General features: G+C 47.1%; 6 protein-coding genes across 6 annotated transcripts; 3 read left to right on the plus strand and 3 right to left on the minus strand.

The window, feature by feature from the left end:
- Nucleotides 1-140: 140 nt before the first annotated feature.
- On the plus strand, nucleotides 141-1,296 carry BDW47DRAFT_133168 (class I SAM-dependent methyltransferase; the record flags this gene model as incomplete). The annotated part of the gene is made up of 1 exon (XM_024817764.1): nucleotides 141-1,296. One exon carries the CDS (start codon nucleotides 141-143, stop codon nucleotides 1,071-1,073), a length of 933 nt encoding a protein of 310 aa, XP_024669939.1. The 3' UTR covers nucleotides 1,074-1,296.
- Nucleotides 1,297-1,650: 354 nt separating this feature from the next.
- On the plus strand, nucleotides 1,651-3,324 carry BDW47DRAFT_133170 (putative MFS drug efflux transporter; the record flags this gene model as incomplete). The annotated part of the gene is made up of 1 exon (XM_024817765.1): nucleotides 1,651-3,324. The coding sequence occupies one exon, from the start codon at nucleotides 1,651-1,653 to the stop codon at nucleotides 3,322-3,324; it is 1,674 nt and encodes a 557-aa protein (XP_024669940.1).
- An 8,731-nt stretch (nucleotides 3,325-12,055) lies between these two features.
- On the minus strand, nucleotides 12,056-17,179 carry BDW47DRAFT_127670 (uncharacterized protein; the record flags this gene model as incomplete). The annotated part of the gene is made up of 3 exons (XM_024816750.1): nucleotides 12,056-12,214; nucleotides 12,267-17,066; nucleotides 17,114-17,179. The coding sequence occupies 3 exons, from the start codon at nucleotides 17,177-17,179 to the stop codon at nucleotides 12,056-12,058; spliced, it is 5,025 nt and encodes a 1,674-aa protein (XP_024669941.1).
- A 569-nt stretch (nucleotides 17,180-17,748) lies between these two features.
- On the plus strand, nucleotides 17,749-19,626 carry BDW47DRAFT_127671 (uncharacterized protein; the record flags this gene model as incomplete). The annotated part of the gene is made up of 2 exons (XM_024816751.1): nucleotides 17,749-19,515; nucleotides 19,564-19,626. 2 exons carry the CDS (start codon nucleotides 17,749-17,751, stop codon nucleotides 19,624-19,626), a joined length of 1,830 nt encoding a protein of 609 aa, XP_024669942.1.
- An 83-nt stretch (nucleotides 19,627-19,709) lies between these two features.
- On the minus strand, nucleotides 19,710-21,515 carry BDW47DRAFT_133172 (class I adenylate-forming enzyme family protein; the record flags this gene model as incomplete). The annotated part of the gene is made up of 4 exons (XM_024817766.1): nucleotides 19,710-20,038; nucleotides 20,088-20,803; nucleotides 20,849-21,143; nucleotides 21,191-21,515. The coding sequence occupies 4 exons, from the start codon at nucleotides 21,513-21,515 to the stop codon at nucleotides 19,710-19,712; spliced, it is 1,665 nt and encodes a 554-aa protein (XP_024669943.1).
- Nucleotides 21,516-21,786: 271 nt separating this feature from the next.
- Nucleotides 21,787-23,154, minus strand: BDW47DRAFT_57549 (uncharacterized protein). The gene is made up of 3 exons (XM_024819349.1): nucleotides 23,080-23,154; nucleotides 22,745-23,029; nucleotides 21,787-22,684 (listed from the first exon to the last, which is right to left on the minus strand). Exons 2-3 carry the CDS (start codon nucleotides 22,892-22,894, stop codon nucleotides 21,953-21,955), a joined length of 882 nt encoding a protein of 293 aa, XP_024669944.1. The 5' UTR covers nucleotides 22,895-23,029; nucleotides 23,080-23,154; the 3' UTR covers nucleotides 21,787-21,952.
- Nucleotides 23,155-23,490: the final 336 nt, after the last annotated feature.

The following is a 23,490-nucleotide window of genomic DNA, read 5'->3' on the forward strand; positions in this document are numbered from 1 at the left end:
TTCAGATATAGGGCAGAGCACTCCAACCCAGCAACCACATACACCGAGCAACCACCATACACCATCCCACTCCCACCATACACCATCCCACTCCCATCATACACCATCCCACTCCCACCATACACCATCCCACTCCCACCATGTCACAAACCGAAAACACGCCAGCCCAAGAACTCGGCTTCTCCTTCAAGCAAGGTGTCAACTGGTCCGAATACCTGGACTACCGCCCCGTGTACCCACCCTCATTCTTCGAGCGAATCTACAGCTACCACGCCGCAAAGCCCTCCTCATCCTGGTCCGTGGCGCACGATATCGGCGCCGGCTGCGGCGTCGCCTCCTCGAGCCTCGCAGCCCGCTTCCCCAACGTGATCGTCTCAGATCCAAACGACGGCTATGTCAGTCTCGCACGCAGACTACTCGTCGAACAATCCGCCGCGCCCGTAGGGACAACCTTCCAATTCCTCCAGGAAGGAGGCGAGAAGAGCACCGTGCCCTCTGCGAGCGTTGACGTGATAACGGCCTGCGAGTGTATCCAATGGATGGACACGGCGGTAGCGATCGCCGAGATGGGGAGGGAGTTGAAGGCCGGTGGGACCCTGGTTCTTACGCATTATACCGTTCCCCGAATTGTCGGGAATGAGCGGGCTCAGCGGGCGTGGAAGAGCATCTGGGGGGTGTATTCGAAGCGCGCGGACGGGCCTTTGCTAGACCATGCGGTTCCCATTATCAATGCCGCGCTGGAGTCGTTGGAGTTTCTGCCGAGTCAGTGGGAGGATGTGAAGAGGGTGCATATCAATGCGCAGGGAAGCTTTGATAGCTATCGGATAGACGAGCGGCTTGCGGAGAGTCGGTCCGCGGCTTGGGAGGAGCAGGTGTGGATTGAGGGCGACGAGGACTGGGCGGATGAGCAGGGGATTCAGTGGCTCAAGGGGTATCTTGCGACATGGGTGCCGGTTGTCCCTGAGTCGGACATTCAGGATCTCTGGGACGAGCTGGAGGCCGCATTAGGGGGACAGAAGGCGCGGATTGAGTCGCCGTTGACGATGGTGTTTGCAACGAAGAGGTCGTCTTAGCTGCTGTAGAGACCCTGCATAGAAGTCACGAATCAGATAACTACAATAGGAATAAAACCGTATCAGGCAGTTAAATTCCGTGAACTGTGTTGTCTGGAGATCATTTCCATAGCTCGCGGAGCTCAAAATAGCGTAACCATTCTGCTCCATCGAGATCGAGCCAATCGCGACAGGCCAAAAACAAGCTTGAATTCTGGACCAGTCGGAGAGCACTGGAGAGCACTGGGAAAGCAGTCCAGGAACCGCCAGCCCTGTCGGACGGGGTCTCGACGAAAGGGGAAGGAAATTTCCGGAGGCCTCGTCCCAAAAAGGGAAATCGATATCCCGAACTCACACCAGCCATGCGAGCAGCTCTTCGGTGGCATTCACTTTGCAAACAAAGAGAATGTTCATTAGAAATCAATTCTGCTGCTCTTTGAACCCCTGACAAATTCTGACAAATGCTGGAGAGGCCGCCACGTCGATCATACCAGTGTACGCTATAAAGATATAGTTCTACGCTATAAAATATAGTTCCGACCGAGCTCTAGTATCTAGGATTCTCTCTTGCTTCAAGTCGCAACCCTAATTTCTCTCAATGTCTGCTACCCCCGACGAGAAAGCGCCCAACGGGGCCATCGAGAGCTCCGGCTCATCCACCGAGTACACCACCCCCGACAATGAGAAGCAAGCCCAAGACGTCCCCGCAGAGCCCGAGGCCCCTCCGCGTGATATCGACGGCTGGAAATGGTGGTTGGCTATTTTCTCCATCTGGTCGTCCATCTTCTTCTACGCCCTGGATAACACCGTTGTCGCCGACATCCAGCCTGTCATCATTGAGGACCTGGGCGAGCTCGAGAAGTTGACCTGGCTCAGTGTTGCCTTCCTGCTCGGTGCTACCGCTACAAACCTGATCTGGGGAAAGCTGTATGGTCAGTTCAATGCAAAATGGACGTACATCCTGAACATCGTGGTCTTCGAGGTCGGCTCTGCCATCTGCGGTGCTGCCCCCAGCATGAACGTGATGATTGTCGGCCGCGCCCTGTGCGGAGTGGCTGGTGCAGGACTGTACGTGGGTGTCATGACTCTCATTGCCATGACTACGACCCTTCCTGAGCGTCCGTTGTATATCGGCGGAACCGGATTGACATGGGGTATTGGCATTGTGCTTGGTCCTGTTGTTGGAGGAGGATTCAGCGTGTCGTCTGTTGGCTGGCGCTGGTCGTTCTACATCAACCTGCTTATTGGCGCCGTCTGTGCCCCTGCATATCTCTTCCTGCTCCCCAGCAAGGATCCTCGTCCGGGAGTTTCATGGAAAGAGCGCTCTAAGGAGGTTGACATTATTGGTTCTATCCTGCAGATGGCAGCCCTCACGACCTTCATCCTGGCCATCTCCTGGGGCGGCGTCACTTACCCCTGGAATTCTGGCCAGGTTATCGGTCTCTTCGTGGCTTCTGGAGTGCTGTTCATTATCCTCGGATTGCAGCAGGTCTTCTTGGTCTTCACCACCTTGTCCCGCCGTATTATCCCGGTCGAGTTCTTTGGATCTCGCACGGTGCTGATCTTGTTCGCCTCGACTGCCGCCGCCGGTGCCTCTGCGTTTGTCCCGATTTATATGATTCCCATCTACTTCCAGTTCACCCGTGGCGACGCAGCTCTCGACGCAGGAGTCCGACTCCTCCCGTTCATCGTTCTCATGGTCGTTACTATCCTGGCCAACGGCGCCTTCCTCTCCAAATTCGGCTACTATATGCCCTGGTACACAGCCGGGGGCCTGCTCGCTCTAGCCGGCGGAGCCCTAATGTACACAGTCGACCTGTACACCTCCACCAGCCGCATCTACGGATACACCGTCATCCTCGGTCTCGGTGTCGGCCTGTGGATCCAAGCCTCGTTCGCCGTTGCGCAAGCCGTCGTCAAACCCGAACTGGTCCCCGCCGCGGTGGGATTCATCACCCTCGCCCAGTTCGCCGGAATCACCATCGTCATGGCCATCGCCAACGCCGTCTTCCTCAACACCTGTCTGACCGAGATCCCCAAGATCCTGCCCGGTGTCCCGCGCTCCCAGATCGAGGCTGCTATCCAGGGCGCCTCTGACCTGTTGGATACATTGAGCGACGAGACCCGGACCCAAGTCCTCGAGGCTATTACGTCTGGTATCAGCAAGGCCTATGTTCTCGTCATTGCTGCTGGTGCTCTGGTTGCTGTTCTGAGTGTGCTCATGAAGCGCGAGCGTCTGTTTGGTGTTTCTGGTGCTGTTGGTGGTGCTTAGTGGTTTACTGAAAAGTTGGACTTGGATACCGGGTCTTCCTCCTATCTCTCTAGAATAGTATGTCTTGTAATAAAATTATACACCCATTCGCTTCTCCAATGTAACATTGCATTTAAAACGTACTTCGTAGTTCAAAGCGCGTTGATTATCTCTAGTGTACGATGTAATATATAATACGACTGACCTCTTCAACGAGCCGATCGCTCGTCTCTACGTCTCCTCCTTTGCACCTCTTCAACGAGCCGATCGCTCGTCTCTACGTCTCCTCCTTTGCACCTCTTCAACAAGCCGATCACTTGTCTCTATGTCTCCTCCTTTGCACCTCTTCAACGAGCCGATCGCTTGTCTCTACGTCTCCTCCTTTACACCTCTTTAACGAGCCAATCACTCGTCTCTACATCTCCTCCTTTGTACCTCTTTAACGAGCTGATTACTCGTCTCTACATCTCCTCCTTTGTACCTCTTTAACAAGCCAATTACTTGTCTCTATATCTCCTCCTTTACACCTCTTTAACAAGCTGATCACTTGTCTCTACATCTCCTCCTTTGCACCTCTTTAACAAGCTGATTACTTATCTCTATGTCTCCTCCTTTGCATCTCTTTAACAAGCTAATTACTTGTCTCTACATCTCCTCCTTTGCACCTCTTTAATAAGCTGATTGCTTATCTCTATATCTTCTCCTTCATGCTAGTTAAAATGAGTGCTGCCTGCTCTCCTAACTGAGATATATATACCTCCCACTGAAAGATAACACACACACCACGCCTAGTACTAGATAATAAACTAAATAAAACACCTACCAGGAACCAGTGCTACTCCTGAAAAATCCCTATAATCAAGTAACAAAATAGAATTATACATATCACATCAGGGACCACCAGGACAGCGGGAAAAAATTATATATATTATATTTACAGGATAACATGAATATAACAAACTAATATAATAGACAGGAATTAGCATGTTTAACAGGAAAATACTTAACAGGAGACTTATATTACTCTTAAATTACTTCTGCGCTCCTGTGACTAACCAAGATTATATATATATCTTATATCAGATCTACTCCGGACAGCGCAAGATTATCCCTTAATTAATAGATTAAATAGATTATCCCAGCTGCCTGGCAGATTATTCAGCTAAAAGAGCTTTATACTAAAAGGATCTTCCTGTTTCAAGACACTAGACTTAATTATATATACTAGTAAGCTTACTTGCAGTTCCTAAGAAATCTTAAGTATAATTCTTAACACCTGTAATAAGGGATAGCTAGATATAAAGAAGGGCAGGTTACTATATAAAGCAGACCTATTAAATTATAAGATATAATATTAAATACTCTATCATAGAGCTAAGATGCCCTGTTATCTTGGCAGGCTGTATAACCACTGGTATTATAGACTGAGAGGTCAGACTTATTAAATAATTCTTTAGTATGTAGATTATAGATACTATAATTATTCTTTCCTGACTTATCCTATCCTAATATATTCCAGATTACTAATATACTTATATGAATAGGAAGTATAAGTAATTATATCCTGGCTAGAATCCCTGGTCTTCACAGACTAATATCCTGTTAAAGTAATATACCTCTTACATATATATTACTAGGACCTGTGCCACTATATTAAAGAGTAATTAAAATACTAGATACTAATAGACTACCTGGGATAGTAGGTAAATATTATGGATCTCATGCTGGTAATAATTAGCAGGGAGGGGATAGTTAACTAGAAAAACATGCTAGTAATAAGATCCTGTTTATAAAATACTATAAACTAGTTACTCACCTATAGTCTCTAGGTCCTAAGAAGTATTAGAATCTCTCTAATCCCCTCTGTAGATATATTAATCATGCTGCTTACTTCCTAGCTTAAGCAGGATATGTTTATCTTAAGTAGGGTAGTACTCTTACTTACCCTGCTCTTTCTTCTCCAGGCTAACAAGGAGTAGGTATAGATCTAGTAAGATATCTCCTACCCCCTATACTACACTCACATGCTAGAAGACATTGCCTGAGATATGCAGGAGATAATTAATCTAGGAGAGCTTAGAGTAATCCTCTGCATAGTATAGGTCTATCCTAGCAGGGACATAGATCTCTATACTATCTCCTCTACAGACTATAAATAGCTAGTGACTGCTTTTAATATCTGGCTCTTAAGGCTGCCCCAGGGAGCCAAGGCACATGTTATTAATAACTAGTTCCCTGTCATGGTTCATGTGATTCTATATAACTAGTTCCTTCTAGAGAGCTTGAAGAATAGTGCAGCCTGAGAGAAGATTCTCTGTAATAACTAATCCCTGGTCCCAGACACTTATATTATTTATATAAGATAAGCTGGTGACTAGTAACATGCCTGTAGAAAGAAGATCAAGCTCAAGGGCTCCCTGGTTATTAGCTTTTACCAGGCCTGTGATACTAATACTCTCCTATGGAGCTAGTTAGTATTATAGAAGTAGGCCTTTTAAATAGAGATCTACAACATAAGAGCCTGTCTTGTGTAATATATATAATACTAATACTTTGATTATATCTAGCATGGCTGTACTTTCCCCCCCTGCTGTCTCCTCTGCATGGATAACTATTTAAAAGCTAATTATTCTTATAATATGTTCTCCTTCCATGTCTGTGTAAACTGTGACAGTCTACATGTGACTAATAACACTAAATACCCGGCGAGGAAAGCCGTGTTATGGTGAGTAAATAAATACTAGAGAGTAAAGCCTGCTCTCTTCCTAGAATCTAAGAAACCCTCCTACTCGTGCTAGCACACCCCTAGCTGTATAGATACTAAGATAGAGACTAAGCTGCTAGCAGAGACCTCTGGGACTAGCATGGTGGAGGTGGACACAGATAATCTAATATACTAACTAGGAACTAAATAGAAGGTGTAGGGAATATAGAAGATAGTCAAGACTAAATAAACCTGTACTAATACCTACTTTCTAATCATGCTTACCTCCTATATTAGTACCCTGCTTACATGATCCTAGTCCCTTTATCACATAATATTAACCTATTAATATCAGGTTTATATCTGCTCAGACCTGTTACTAGACCCTGTGAATACTAATATAAGTAGCTTGGATTATAGGCCCACAAGCTAGGAAAGCTCCTCTAGTCCTAAGTCTAACTTAGACCTGTCCACTCCTGAGTACTTTAAGATATCTAAGTATAACTCTTAACCTAGCTCTGCTAGAAGTAGAAGCTTAGTACCTGTGTACTAGTTTTTTATATCAGACTCAGACTACTACATGGTAGAACTGTCCCTGTTTAGCTTATTATAAAAGTAATAATAGTCCCTGTGTAACCATGACTCAGACTCTGGCTTAGTAACAGATATCCCCCAGGAACTAGATCTATTTTATTCCCAGGCAGGTAATATTATCCTGGCTTAGTAAACACCGCAGGCTAAGACCTGTATAAAATAGTTCATAAGCTAAAAGAATAATTATATAGAGTAGATATACGCCCTCGGGCTTACAGGTAACTAAAGATCTCTTAATTTAGTTAAGACCTATACCCCGCTGAATACCATGTATAGGAAAAGAAAGTAGATAATAAATAAGAAGCAGGAGAATCTCTTCCTACCTGCTATAAGAGACCTGGCTAGAGCCTGATATAGTCTTATAGGGCGAGATACTGTAGATTCTCCAGTATAATGTGAAGAAATCACTTAATAATATTATAGCACTACTCATGTAGGACAAAGGGATTACTAGTTATAGTATTCTTATAATCTAGAAGCCATAGGTCTACTTGAATAGGCTTACTATGTACTTCCTCCAGGAGGCCTATAACTACTTTAATCTTATCTAGCCTATGATCAAACCCCTGGACTACTTACAGGTCTATATATATATTTAAAAGGGTCTGGACTACATGCTCTGCCACTACAGCAAGTTCACCCTGTTAATATATATCTAGATTACCAACACACGCCTCTACATGTATAATATATATAACCTACTAATGACCTGACAGAACCAGGGCGTGGCTGAGCTATAAAAGATTCTCTAACAGACTAAGGAATAGAATAACTACAAGCATATTATAGTTAAGGATTTTAATATTTATAACCTGCTCTAGTCCCAGAGTAGTTATTTAAATAGTTCTTACAACCCTAAGCAGGCAGAGGAGCTCTGAATAATTATAGAATAGGTCTTACTATTAGTAGCTACCCTGAAGGGTTTACTTATAAGATCTTATTATGAAAGATACTGGTAATCCAGGAATAGTATAGATAATATAACACCCCCTAGGAACCAGGTCCTGATCATAAGAATTCCTAGCCTGGGAACCACCTTGGACCTTTACCTTATAATATAAAACCTCTAGTCCTAGACTTAGCATGTATAATATATAGAACATATCACAGGTATCTCAGACTATCTACTTATTAAGATTAAGTTTATTATTATAGTCACACCGCAGGAACTGGTAGAGAGGTGTAACTAAAAAGCTATAAATAAGAATATACTAGTACAGACAGTCCGGGACAGGCTTCTAGACCTAGTTATTACCTAGATTATTAATTAAAGCACTCTAGACTAGCATATTAGCGCCCTTGTCCAGGCACTAGATTAAGTTATTAAGAAATTAACCCCCTGGTCCCGACTTATTACATGATTAATATCTGGCTTTACCACTGAATGCCAGGATCTGTAAAAGAAGGCGTAATACCTATAGTATAAGGTTATGTAGTACTAGGTAATATATTATACTAAGACCCTGTGCTCCCTATGCAAGCGGGCTAACCAGGAATAGAAAGTGGCTACTAAGAGAATTTACTAATTTTATAAGACTGCCTACCAAGACCAAATCACACAGGTAGCCAAGGACCTGTGGTAACTCTAGAGCCTCTTGTAATAATATAAAGATTAGTTCTAATACTAGGTCTACATGCTCCTGATCCAAGACCTAGACAGGATCCTCTTTAAACCAGATAATAAGACCTGAGCCCTGGTGGAATCCTTCTTCCCTACCTCTCTACTAGCAGATCTTACTAACCTCTATAACTTTTCCTACCCAGAGCTATTAGGAATGCCTGATATTACTCTTACTAAGGTTAAGACTATAATCTATTATCCTAGACTTAATAAAGTACTAGGGCTAGACAGGATCCCTAATCAGGTCCTGTAGATTATAGCTAATAATATCACCTTGCACCTGGCTAATATATTTAACTACTACTTATACTTAGGATACTGTTCACAGCACTTCCAAGAGGCCAAGATTATTATACTATAGAAGCCAGGCAAGGATAACTACTCCAAGCCTAAGTTATATCAGCTAATTATACTACTTAATATAATAAGCAAGGTGATAGAGGGGGTCTTGGCTATCTGTATTAGTTATTTGGCTAAATAATATAGCCTGCTCCTGATAAATTACTTTAGTAAATACCATGGCTAAGACTGTAAAATAGTCCTTCACGCGGTCATGGAGATAATCAAGACTGCGTGAAAATATAGCTATATTATTATAGTATTATTCTTGAACATCTCTGGGGCCTTTAATAATATCTCTTACTAATAACTCCTGTATAATCTCTGCAAGCAGTGACTCCCAGGGCCCTTGATCATGTGGATTAGCTTCTTTCTTAATAATTATTATATCACCCTGGAATTACTAGAGTATAGCTGACCTTATACCTGTATCTAGACTAGCATCTCACAGGGCTCCCTGCTATCCCCTATTCTTTATCTCTTCTATAATATAAATATAATAGAGAATCATGGCGCCATAACCAGTATTAGCTATATTAATAATATTATAATAATCACTATCAGCCTGTTGGCCGTGGAGAACTGCTAGGTCCTAGCTAAGGACTTCTATACTATCAGGGATATGTAGTCCTGAACCTATATATTAGTATTTACCCCAGATAAATTTGTCTTAATATATTTCTAAAACTCTTATAGCCAAGGCTTCACTGCCTAACCCCTGATTAATCTGGGTAATAGCTAGATTATCCTAGCCAGCCTGTTAGCTAAGCTACTGGGGATCACCCTAGACAAGCACCTCTTATTTATAAAATATATCAAGCAGAGCATGGAGAAGAAGTATATAAGAGGACTACAGGGACTTGCCTCTCTGGGCTGGTCTAAATAAGGTCTCTTACTCACTAATAAATAGACCCTGTATAATACCTGCGTGGTACCCTGTGCCCTTTATATATTATTAGTCTGGCATGTCCCTAAGATACAGGGCCTTACTAGCTGACACATGCAGTAGATATATATTCTTAACTAAATTTAATAACACGCGGGTTATAGAATCTCTAGTACTTATAAAGTTATTAACAGCGCGGCCCTGGGGGCAGAACTCCATCTTATAATTATATAGTAATAAATCTAGTAAAATAACCTTTACACAGTTACCCAGATTGCCTTAATCCTAATCTATTAATAGATCTACTGAGACTGTATTCACTATTATAATTCTATCTTATAGAGTCTGTTAGAAACCCTAGAAGAGGAGCTCCTGCTACATGTGGATATTAATACCCAGGAGATAAAGTACTAGCTCCTGTTTACTATCTCACTGTGATAGAAGTTATCTTATATAGAGATTACTAATACCAAGACAGAGGCCCTGGCCTATTATATAATCTATGAGACTGCATACAGGGTTATACTAAAAATCTATACTAATAGCTTTAGCTATTACAGCAAGGTTAGTGCTATAATAATTATACTAGAACCCTGCCTTACTTGTAATATCTATCTCAGGATAGAGCAAGTTAGCATGATCCCTGTGATAGAAATAGTAGGAATTATCTTGGTATTATAGATAGCAGAGGAATACCCTGTGCTCTAGGGCATGATAAAGGTTTATATAGATAACTAGAGCACCCTTTATACCTTGCAGGTATTTAAGCAGGGATCTAGCTAATACCTACTATAGTAGGTTATTAAACTCCTAGAGGCGTGGTGTGTGAAAGAATAAGATACCTAGTTCTACTAGATCCTGGTGCATGTAGGGATGCCTAGGAATAAATTTACTAACAAGATAGCTAAGTATATCACAAGATAGTAACCAGGGGGATACTGTAATGCTCTTAAAGCTGTACTACTACCAGGCCTCCCGCCCAAGACTCTCTAGTCTATGGTAGACTAGCAGATTAGAGTAATAGCTACCAAGGCCTAGAAAGAGAAGTAGTAATATGTGAACCTGAGTAATCCTAGGGTCCTACTTTAAAGGTAGAAGCTGTAGATTAATAAAAACACGCTACGGCTCTATCAGGGTATAACCCTAGCTAAATAAAGTATGCTCCTGCAGGCCTGTATGAGGAAAATCAGGCTTAATAACTAGCTCTTTGATATTAAATAGACTAACTACTATACATGCCTGTAGTACCTGGCACGCTGGCTAGAGACCCTGTATTACATGATTATAGACTACAGCAGTTATAAAGGGCTCTGGTAACAGATCTAGAATAATATACTACTATATAATCTTCATAAAGTGTTAACCAATGTTAGGTATACCTAGAGAACCGTGTAGTTCCTACTAGGCACAGGCTAGTTTTTATATCTGCTGCCACTCCTGAAACTAGTAGCCCTAAAGAAGAGAATAAAGGAAATAGAAGGGGAATTTAATATAGATAATACTATAAATATAGACATAGACATGGATAGAATATACTATAAGAAGGACTATAATAATAAGTAAAGCCAAGCAAGAGGCATGAGAACTACAGGTTTTTTAATGCCTGTGTAGGGAGGTATAGGTAGCCTGCTAAGTATTATTACTCTTTTAATCTCTTTATCATGTATTAAGGATAAACATGATCCTAAGAACTATAATATTAGTGTAAGCTAATTAATCCAGAGGATTAAGAAGACACTGAGCAAGGGAACAAGGGAATAAATAGTATTAGTAACTAGCTAAACCACAGGGGGCTCTACAGATAAAAAAGCTGTGATGGAAGTGCTAGAAAAGGTTTTAGCAACTGGCAGATCTACAAGGGCTATGAAGGGCTACGAAGCTACAAAGCTATGAAGGCTATGCCAGGAAGGTTTTAGCAACTGGCAGGAACTATGGCGGGAATAGCTTCATGTTTGGCGAAAATCATGTGGAAATATATTTAGGTGTCTCCTCCGTCTAGAACCCGATTGAGGAGACACCGAGCGAGGGAACGAGGGAATAAATGGTGTTGGCAACTGGCCAAACCACAGGGGGCTCCACAGACGAAAAAGCCGCGACGGAAGTGCCAGAAAAGGTTTTGGCAACTGGCGGATCTACGAGGGCTACGAAGGGCTACGAAGCTACAAAGCTACGAAGGCTACGCCAGGAAGGTTTTGGCAACTGGCAGGAACTACGGCGGGAATAGCTTCATGTTTGGCGAAAATCATGTGGAAATATATTTAGGTGTCTCCTCCGTCTAGAACCCGGGGCCTTCGGCCACCGGCGACTCGGAAGGATCCCCGGAAGGGCGATATACTCGAGGATAATGCAACTCTCTCTCTCTCTCTCTCTCTAATATATAATACGACTAAAGCGAGCAACAATTTTAGGTCATACTACCAATCCTCTCTTCAAGCGCCCAAAGATAGGAATAATTAATTTACTTAATCCTAGCATTAATTCCCTCTATATGTGATGTTATTCTGTATGTGCCATACCGGAGAAATAATCTATCAAGTAGCAATGATTCGAATTGGCGTTCTATCATTCTATCAACTACATACAAATCAATTCCTTCCAGCAGTAGCGTTTATTGTGCTTCACTCGAGAATGTCTTCTCCACTCTCTGCCAGAAATTGTTCGCAACCTCCTGAATGCGCCCTTCCTCAAAATGCAGCGCATCGAACTCGAAGGACGACCGGAAGGTGTTGTCGTCGGTGATATGCATAACACGGACAAGGATATCAAACTGGACTTGTCAGTAACCCATTAAATATTAAACGGAAAAGGAAGAAACATACATGCCACGGGTCATTCGACTTCCTAATATCATCATCAACCCACAACGTCTTCGACTCAACCGCTGTCGGACGGCGCTGGAAGTTCACCGCAGTGTTAAACAGTTTCTTCCCACGGTGTAGCTCATCCACGACCTCTCGGATATTCACCGCAGAATGCATACTATCCTGTGCTCGCTGATCCTGCATCCGCGTTGCCAGCACTGCCAAGTCCTCTTCGGTTGTGTTCTCGCCCGCCTCGACCCCTTGTAGATGATATGCCAGGACATTAATCAAGGGACCAACCATGCTGAACGCGCCTGGAACATCCTCATCACGACCGGAGACAACATATTCAAAGCCGACATCGGACTGCTTTGTGAAAAGACTTAATGTCTGCGCCCACGCCGCGTCAAATATATTAGCGGGCGTAATGCCATGAGCCACACTGAAAGACGTCAACGCCGCAGCGGGGATCTCAGGGAGGTATAATATCGTTTTCTGTTTGCTGAAGTACGGAACCGGTCGGGATACATGGAATGACAGTAGTGCTGGGGGTTGGTTGCGCAGGTTCTCCGTCCAGTATGACCGGTCCTGGTCCGCTCGGTCTGGATGGATTTGTGCTAACACGAAGTCTTTGTATGACGGTGCTGCTTCGGGAATGTATTCGTTATCGTATGTCTCATATTCCTCTAGCAAGGCTTCCTTGATGACTCTTAGAGACCACCCGTCAATCACTAAGTGGTCTAGTTCGATGTGAATGAAGAACCTGTCTCCCCGTTGGGAAAGCAGTGTCCGGTGTGGGAGGAAACACTCGTCTACCGGTGGTATTCCCAGAGACTCAAGGGTTGGCTCTCTCTTTCTGGCCACATCTGAAGATATTGAGACAGTCGCGATCTCTGGCTCCGCATTGTCCAGCACAACCTGGATATGTGGCAGCTGGCCGGACGGGTCGATCAGAAAGATGCTCCTTAAAATTGGGAGCCTTTGGACCACCCTTCTCCAAGCTTGAGCCAATCTTTCCAGTGATATCTGCACCTGTCCATCCCGTGAGGCAATCTCCATCTGCCACGATAAGAGGAAAACGGCAGGATTTACCTGGCGCTGCCGTTGGATCTCGCGCTGCATCGGGGCAAAAAGGTAAGCATCCTGAACTACCACAGCGGGATGGTCGCGTAGACGGGCTTGTAGAAGCTTGTTGTACGGTGCTAATATGTCAGTCGTAGACGGTTGGCTCTGCTCGAGTTGTGCTGGCGATGCAGTATCGACATCCTTACTGAGCTGCTGCTCGACCAGAGACACCAGATTTCCGAGCGTTTTGGCGTTGATTATACCTCGAACAGTAACTGACAACCCCACCTTCTTTGCCTGTGAGACAATTTCAATTGCAGCAATGGAGTCACCCCCGATGGCGAAGAATGAAGTGCGCATATTGACATGCTCCGTTGGCTTCTGCAGAGCTTTACACCAGAGATTCCGTAGTGTATCTGCCAGAGATCCTTCGATTATCTCGCTCTTCCGGTAATCTCCATCAGTCTGCTGGTCTTCAACTATTTCCGTAAATGTGCCGTCATCCATATCATTCACCCAGCCCTTGATGGCCTTACGGTCAATCTTCCCTGATATCAAAAGCGGCAGCTCCTCAAGTAAAACCCAAACAGTGGGAACCATATACTCCGGAAGAACCAGCTCGAGACGCTGCTTCAACTGCTCCAGCTTTCCAACGGTATCAGGGGAATGTCTGTCCCTAGCTATCGTGAATCGATCCTGAGGGCCAGAAGCACTGTTCCCCTGGAGACCAGATCGATTGAAGCTCAGAACAGCCACAATCTGACGACGACACGGGCCCTGCGCTGGAAGTGCAACTAAAGTACTCGCCACAAGACCCGAGGCCATGATCTGGTTCTCAATCTCGCCGAGCTCGATACGATATCCACCCAGCTTCACCTGCGTATCACGGCGCCCAACTATCCGAAAGGTCCCGTCCTCGTTATATCTCGCCAGATCGCCAGACCGATAAAAGGTCTGATACGGACTCGAGCTGAGGTCTTTCAGCCATTCAGGCGCAGGGACCCAGGCAGAATCTGTCTGCTGCTTATCTCCAATATATCCACTCCCTAGCAGAGGTCCAGAGATAAGTATCTCGCCGACACAACCAATAGCGCAAAGCTGGTGATAGTTTTCCGGATTCGCAATCCACATCGTCGCCCCAATGGCGAACCCGATATGAGTTGGGTCAGCGTCTGGGGAAACCCGCAGATTACCAGAGCAGTAGACAGCGGTCTCGGATGGGCCGTACGCAGCAGTCAACTCGACATGGTCTGCCCATCGTACAATCGTCTCCTTTGTGATGGGCTCTCCGGCGAGGACAATTGTCTTCAACGTGGGGACGTCGTGGGGGTATAACAGATTCGCGACAGTGGGAACGACCAGCAGCGTGTTTGCATTCAGCGTGGAGATAGCTCCCGGGAGGTTATTCAGACGCTCCTCCTCTGAGGGTACGCAGATACAACCGCCGAATGCTAACGTAGTGAAGAATTCCCCAATGGAAAGGTCGAATGTATGTGCACCGAACTGCAGTGTACGCCAGTGCGGACCAGCCCCGAATGACTTTCCATGGTGAAGGATTGACGCACAAATAGCCTGGTGTGACATGAGTATACCCTTTGGCTTGCCGGTGCTTCCTGAAGTGAATAGCAGATACGCCAGGCTAGATGGCTGAGACAGACCTGGAGGGACTTGCCCGGCTTCAGCGGACTCTGGAAACTTGCCATCGACGGTAATTATGATATCACAGATACCTTTCAGTGCTGCAGAACCATTAACCGAAGCAAGACTGATTTTGATCTGCGCGGTCTTGACCACTTCAGAAATCCGGTCTCGTGGATGCGTCGGTTCTATAGGGACGTAGACGCCTCCGGCCTTGAAGACGGCGAGAATAGCCACAACCATCCAGAGGGACTTCTCGAAGCATACACCGATGAACATGCCCGGCTGCACCCCGATATCCAATAATTGGACGGCTATCAGGTTAGAGTACCTGTCCACCTCCGTATAGGTGAGGTCGCGCTTGAGTGACGAGACAGCAGTGGCATCAGGCTGCGCCTGCAGCTGTCGGTCAAACAGATAGTGAATACACGTCTCCTCCGGCGGTGGTGTGAATTTGTTCCACTCCTGGATCTGGGTAAGATCGTGGTTGCTTAACGGGGAGATAGATCCAACTGTCGAATCTCTCGTGCTCTCCGTCAACTGCGTGAGCACAGCCTGGAACTGGTGGCTTAGGTTTTGAGCCTGGATAGCTGACACCACACGTTCGTCGTGCTGGATTGTCATTCTGACTGTTGTCTCGGAACCAGGAGTACAGGTAATTATGAGAGCGTATGGGTGATGCTCTTTCTTGCCCAGCTCGTCTACATACTCAAGCCCTAGCGCCTTCATGGACGGCGCAATTGCATCTGCGAATTCCATAGGATGTACGACCAGCAATGTTTGGAAATCCACGCCTGTCCACGCTCTATCGGTCAGGGCCTGGCGTATCTTCGAAATACCAATGTGCTCATAAGGTATCATCTCGCCGGAATGTGACCGGACAGCAGACAGAAACCCGGCGACCGACTGCTGAGGATCCACACTGAGGGCGATTGGCACGAGATTAATTGTCGGCCCTGTCATCCTGCCCACGCCTGGCACAGGAGCTGTCCGGCCACTGTTTATTGCCCCGAAGACGATGTCCTGTGTGCCGGTGTAGTGGGAAAGGAGGATTCCCCACGCCGCTCGCAGAAGGAGAGCTTTTGTCAATCCCAGGGGTGCTTGCTCTTGGGGAAGATGTATCAGGTGTTCCGTCACTGTTGATGGGTTCACCTGGAAGTCGGGCTGTTGGGGTAGAGAAGGGAATGGAGTTGGGTTGAGGTCTCCTAGGGACTGTTTCCAGAAGTCCTCTTGTTTGCCCAACTGGTCATGGTCCGGTGCGACAACCGACTGGATGAACTTTGCGAAAGGGACGCGTGGTGTGAAGGATATACTGGCTGCCTGGAATCGAATTGCCACTTCTTCGAGCACTTCAGGGATAGACGCGCCATCGCACAATGCGTGGTGGGCATTCCATACAAAGTACCTTTTACCCGCATCATTCACGATAGTATAGCGGAAGAAGCGATCTCCAAGGGCCATTGGGATGCTTTCATCTTCTGCCAGAAATGCAGCAACACTCGACTCCACGGACTTCCATACAGGTACATCATCCAGGACCACCTGTACGTATCCCCTTGTATCCGGAATGCTGCAGATACGGGTGCGAAGAACCGGGTTTTCTCGTATCGTATATTCCCATGCTTGTTCGAGACTATGCACCGCCAGGTCTTCCGCCAGTCGAAATACAAATTGTCGGACATATGGATTTGTAGTGCCGTCGAACTCGGCGACGAGGGCTTCTTGCATGGGACTGCAGGGGTACACATTCTCGATCTTGTCTGTTTGTACATTGCACTTGGCCGCAACCTCGCCGAGGGTCTGCTCTAGGCCAAGTCCACGGATTAGGGTAAAGGGCTGGAGGTCGTAGTCGGTATCATCTTCCCTGACTTCCACTATCTGAGCTGCAGTGGCCATTTCTTCCAGTGACGCGTTCATGAATATCTGCTCCATCGTCAAATGAATTCCCTGCTTCCCGGCAGCAGTGAGGAGCATCTGGCTGCGGACCGAGTCTCCCCCAACATCGAAGAACACATCTTCGTCAAAGAAGCTCTCTGGATCATCCTGAAGGACCTCGGCCCAGAGGTGTCGCAGTCGGTCTTTGATATCGTGGACTTCGTCATTATGATCTGTGGTCTGAATATAGGTCAGCCGTGGAATCCAATACCGAACTATGCACCAACCAGAGACAGCGGGAATCGTTCAGAAAGATGGCCAAGTTCAGGCACAGCATTCCGCACGGCAAGCATATTGGTAGTTGAGCTTCCAGTTTCAGGCCGTGATCATAGTCAGTGTCGAGCAGGTGCAAGCCGATATAACCGCCGGGCCTTTAGAGCAAAACAGGCGGACCGTTTCGGAAATAGAATTGGAATCAATATACCGACGCCTTCCTAAACCGGCAAGTAGCAAACCGGATCGGGCTGGGGTGAAGGAATTGCACGATTACTCTGGGTTTTTACGGGTTCCTGAAGATCCGTGGCAACTTGGGCACGGATTATATCTTTCCTAAATAGGCAATATCGAGGCCTGGTACTCCAGGTTCAATATAAATCTAGATATTTTCAAGGTCAAGCTTATCAGATTTCTTGTAGATTACGGATTAGGATACTTGTCATTCAACACCGCAACAATGTAAGTTCAACCTTGACCAACAAGACACCAGCCCTAACCAAGCAGGCTCAACGCACCTGCAGAGAAATACAGCCCCTTCCCCCAGCTACACCTCCCCAACCGTAAGTGGCCCAACAAGGCCTTGACCAAGCCTCCTAGATGGCTGTCAACCGACCTCCGAGATGGGAACCAGGCGTTGGTCCATCCAATGGACGGCGCTGCCAAACTGCGCTACTTCCATTTCCTCCTTGAGCTGGGCTACAAGGAGATTGAGATTTCATACCCATCGGCGTCCCAAACAGAATACGACTTCACGCGGCACCTCATCACTACGGGAGCAATCCCTGACGACGTGACCATCCAGGTGATGGCACCCTGTCGAGAAGACCTGATCCGAACCACCATAGAGTCTGTCCGCGGTGCAAAGAGCGCAATAATCCACCTACACGTTTCAACCTCGGACTGTTTCCGCGAGGTAGTGTTCAATCTGACAGAAAAAGAGATGACTGAGCTGGCTGTTCGGTGTGCGCAAACGACCAGAGCCTTAACCAAAGACAGTCCCGATCCAGAAATGGCAGCGACAGAATGGACTCTAGAGTTCACGCCAGAGAACTTCCAGGACACATCGGTCTGCTTTGGGGTTTCAATCTGCGAGGCAGTGAAAGCTGCCTGGGAGCCGACAGTCCAGCACCCGATTATCTTCAATCTCACGTCGACTGTGGAGGTGGCCATGCCGAATTTGTTCGCGGACCAGGTCGAGTTCTTCTGCGATCACATAACCGAGCGAGACAAAGTGTGCGTCTCGCTTCATAACCACAATGACCGGGGATGTGCAGTGGCGACGGCCGAGCTATCCCAGTTGGCCGGAGCGGATCGAGTCGAGGGATGTCTGTTCGGAAACGGCGAGCGCACAGGCAATGTGGACCTCGTCACCCTTGCATTAAACCTGTACACGCAGGGCGTGCATCCAGGAATCAAATTCGAAGATATAAACGCAGTCGTCGACCTAGTGGAAGAGCTGACGAAGATCCCCGTCCATTACCGAGCCCCATACGCAGGCAAATTCGTCTTCTGCACATTTACAGGGACACACCAGGACGCCATTCGCAAGGGATACAAAAGTCGAACAACGATTGAGCAGAATCTCGGCCGCTCGCCAAGATGGCGCATGCCCTACTTGCCCATGGACCCAGTCGATCTAGGCAGGAAGCACGAAGCCGTCATCCGCATCAACGCACAGAGTGGAAAGGGCGGCATAGCGTGGTACGTCAACGACGTCTTCCAGATTGACCTGCCGCACGAGCTAAAGATCGACTTCACCAAAATGGTCAAGTCGTACGCCAATGTGAATGGGCTGGAGATTACGCATGAGATGATTGAAGAGCTGTTCCGGGACAGATATATGCTCTCTATCGATGCTGCTGAAATAGATCGTCTCAGTCGCACTGTGCTTGAGCAGAATGGTAGCGAGAATAAGCTGGAACCTGGCCAGAATGGGTCTGCTAATGGCTATACCAATGGCCATACCAACGGTGCTGGTACTCATGCAAATGGCTACATAGGCGGCCCTGTTCGCCCACCTGGAAGCCCTGCAAATGGCACACATGGTACAAACGGCACAAATGGACACTCCAATGGGAACACCAATGGGAATACCAACGGACATGCAAGTGGGAAGACTAACGGCCATAATACCCCTGGTCTCATTGAGTCTCTAGAGTCAAAGATTCTGGGCGCGAACGACATTCACGAACTTGGCGCTGACTCAGGATCGAGCCTAAATCATGCTTTCAAGCAAATTGGATTCGACGTCGAATTTCTCGACTACACCGTCCAAACCATCGAAAGGGCCGAGGAACTGGCTGGCCATTTCTACGAGTATGCAAGCTTCGTCAAGGTCGCTCCAGAGGGAGGATCCACGGCGCTTTGGGGAGTTGCTATAAACGAAAGCCCTATCTCGGCGTCGATTCAAGCAGTGAGTAAACAATACATCAAATTGTTTCGCCCATGCTAATAGATATAGGCCCTCGCCGCATTGGTAAAGCTCAAGGTCCGTGGCACAATACGTGAAGAGACAACAGGATGAGCAACTATACTGTATAGATTTGTATCAATGCTCTATAAGACTGCCTAGCAATAAAGAAATCGGAGTATCTAGAAATACCTTCTTCACACGAGAGTAGTAGCAATATCTCGCAGATCTCTTTTCAGCACCTTCCCAGTGGCATTCACTGGCAGTTCATTGGGAATACCTCCTCCATCTCCAAGCAGAAAGAAATGCTCTGGGGTCTTATGAGGTGCCAGCTTATTCCTCAGCCATTGCTTGATAGCCCTTTTCTGTAGACTAGCTCCTTCCTTGGCCTCTTTCGCTGGTTGTATGAAAGCCACAACAATCTCTCCCCAATAAGGATCTGGGACCCCGACAACTGCAGATGCAATAATATCGGGATGATAGTCCAGCACTGGCTCAATGTCACCTGGGAAGATGTTTTCGCCTCCTAATTCAACTCATCAGCCGTATTCAGTCACATATGAAAGGGCACACACCTCTCTTGATCATATCCTTCACCCGCCCAGTAATAGTACACCGACCAGCAGCATCAATATTCACCAAGTCTCCCGTTCGTAGCCAAGTCCGGCCTTCAGAATCTGTAACCAAGGTGTCCGCTGTTTTCTCGGGATTCTTGTAATATCCCCTGAAAGCAAGATATCCAGAGACCACTAGCTCGCCCGGTGTTCCGGGTGGAAGCGTATTCATATTCTCATCAACCACCCTCGCTGTAGTAAGCGGCATAACCTTTCCAACAGACGTATGCTGATCAACTAGACGAACCTCATTCGGATCCGTTAAGAAAACAATACACGAAAGCTCCGTCATGCCATATCCATACGCAAGGCCCGTGAAATTCAACACCTCTTCCAGCCGGGAGAGAAGAGCCGTAGATAGACTGGAACCAGCTACAATCCCCGTTCTAAGGCAAGCGTGCGGAGCATGTTTAGCAATATCGGGGTGATCCAGCATGGCCTGAAACATTGTTGGGACGGCATGCACTACCGTACACTTGTCCTCCGACAGAGCGCGGAGACTCGCTTCTGCGACGAAGACGTCCGAGGGGAGGACGGCTGTCCCTCCATATACAAGTGCTGCCAGGACTCCGCATACTAGACCGAAGCAGTGGAATACAGGCGAGCAGCAGAGGACAGTGTCGTCCGATGTGAAACGGAGTCTGTGTCCCACAAGTAAGGCATTATTCAACAGGTTGCTGCGAGTAATTAGCCTAGTCTATGGATATTGTCTGGTTACCAACCTATGTGATAGCATTGCCGCCTTTCTCGGCCCAGTCGTGCCACTCGTGAACTGGATACACATTGCATCGTTTGGGTCCGCCCGTCCCCAGTACGAGGAAACAAGGTCGTGTTGCTGGACAGCGCCCCCTTCTGGCTGGAGGAATTCCTCCCATGTGCGCACATCCTCAGACAACTTCGGTCCAGAACCAAGCTGCACGAAGAGCGAGACATTGCGACGCTTCGTTGCAATTTCTGCTATGAGCGGCCCATACTTGCGATATCCAATTCGGTCTGCGATGAAAATGGCACTTGGGTCTGGAATTGTTAGCCTGGCTACCAAGTAGGATTGGAAACTAACTTACCCACGAACTCAATGGCAGGTAAAATCTCATCCTGCGTAAATGTCGGGTTTATAATAGTGAAAATCCCCCCGATGGCACTGACTGCGAGGAACAGCTGCACATACTCGATCGTATTCCCAGCAAGCATAACAACGCGGTCTTGCGGGCGCACGCCCTGTCGTAGCAGATTTGTCGCTATCTCCCTGACAGACCTGTTCAGGGTTTCATATGTCAAACTCGACCCCTGCCACTTTGATATCACGGCTGTTTTTTCCGGGAAATGCCCCTGTTGCCTGTCGAGGAGCTGTGCGATGTTCAAGGGTGTTAGGATTTCTTCCGATGCCATTATTGTCTATATCTTGCAACTTAGCCAATATTTACCAACGATAGAAGCTTGCTACGGCAGGGACAGCCGTATACTAGTCGCCTTTTGCTATTTAGGGCTCGGGGTCCGGATTCTGACTTTCCTATAATGGCAAGTTTCGGTCTATCGGTGCCATTTTAGTCGTACGCTTAGTGCTTATACGATCCCCCAAGAGAGTCCACAAACGGCCGTATACTGGCCATTGTTTCCCAGGTATAAAGCAATATTCATTTACTGCGGTCATCCATTGTCTGTTCGATCTGCACCAGCAGGTGGTTTGGATACTCCGGGTCTCATTAAGCGACATTTCTCGAATGACCTGAAAGGCCCCGTTTTACAGGCAGGAGCGCATAATCCCCGCAATCGAATCATGACGGTAGAGCCGAAGCATGATGTCGGTGAGGTCGTTGAAGAAGTTCTCAGTCGTGGGCAAGAATGTAAGCGTACCGCTCGCAGGCTTGGTGGCTGGTATAATGCGGACCGAGCGTCCAGTGCTCTGAACATATGTCCATGGAATCACTGGCCCTGGCTTGCGAGTCATTTATGCCGCCCCTTTTGGATGGACTGCCCTCCTCCCTGTCATTCGCCTTCCTCTTTCGGGGAGGAACATTCAAAGAGGTGTTTGTGAGACAGGGTCTGGATGACTGTTCCCGAAAATAGAGGTCTCGTAACCTCTGCAAATCTTCCACTGTAGTTTCATCAACGGTACAAATACGTCCGCTGCCTAATGCCAAAATACCTCGGCGCAAACTTGCCATGGGTGCGCCATGCCACTGCTTGGTTTGTAATAATCCGAAATCTTCCGGGGAGACTCTCCCACCCAGCAAGTATGGCCTCAAGAATATGGGCCGGTAAAGGCCTCCGCCGGTAGAACCTTCCGGTAGCCGCCGTTGGCGGATAAGATGATCTACATACATAATATTTGTAGGTACTTCGCGGCGAAGAATCTTCCCGTCCTTTTCCGCCACTGCTCTTCTCTCCCGATCCTTCAGCTCAAACTCTATGAAAAAAGGGATATCGACAGGTAGGAATATGAAGCCCGGGTCTTCAGACCGATCAAATTCGACATGGCAGGTCGGACACAACGGTATCCCATTGTCGGCTGATGTCAAGGAAAAGTTGAGCAAAGACATGTCAGACCATAGGGGGATCTGTCTGACTGTTAGATTAGTCACATCATAGCAAAAGAGCACAAGAAGAATACTACTGACCTGGCCATCCTCGTTTCCAATGACATGGGCGATTTGTGGGGACAGGGTTCCGCAGGCCCAACAAGCGTTGCCTGATAATCGTTGTACCTCCAATCGGGTCGCGGCCGAAAAGGCATGAGATCTCGGCTGAGAGCTTGAAGTGTCCGACATGGTGGGTGCTCGTCTTCGATTTCTGAGAGTAGATGGCAGATCGTCGTCATTGGCGGAACTCGAAGTCGACTGGCCCCTCTGCGATGGGGGTGGGGGGTGGGGACATCGCTCTCCAGTCACTGGCAGCACGTCGATCTTCCATCGTTAATGCACTTGTTCAACGAAGGTGAGTATGTTGAATTTACCTATATTGAGAGAAGCTGAGAAGACAGGACGATGCAGCGTTCCTTCCCTTCCAATTTAGCCAGCAGCAGGAAAGGATGATTTGCAGGGTTCCTTCCTAGCCGGCAGCAGAGAAAAAAAAGTGTTGCTCGGTCCTGGGCAACCACCTTCTACATGACTAATTACTTAGTCAGCGTCCTGACACCCCGAAACTAAAAATCAAAAAACAAAATACTATTTAGACGTCCCCTTCGATCCTTTTCCGCATCCTTCGCGGGGCACAGCCGGTTCCGCAAGTCAATACCAGTTTGCACAAGATCGGTTTCCGGCATCGTTGGGAGACCAATTTCGAGAACGACACCTCATTAGGTTTCCGTAACATCAGTATAGAGAGCTGTGAATAGAATATCATCTACTGTATATTTCTACACACA

This window comes from Aspergillus candidus (genome assembly GCF_002847045.1).
Source record: "Aspergillus candidus strain CBS 102.13 unplaced genomic scaffold BDW47scaffold_40, whole genome shotgun sequence".
NCBI lineage: Eukaryota > Fungi > Ascomycota > Eurotiomycetes > Eurotiales > Aspergillaceae > Aspergillus > Aspergillus candidus.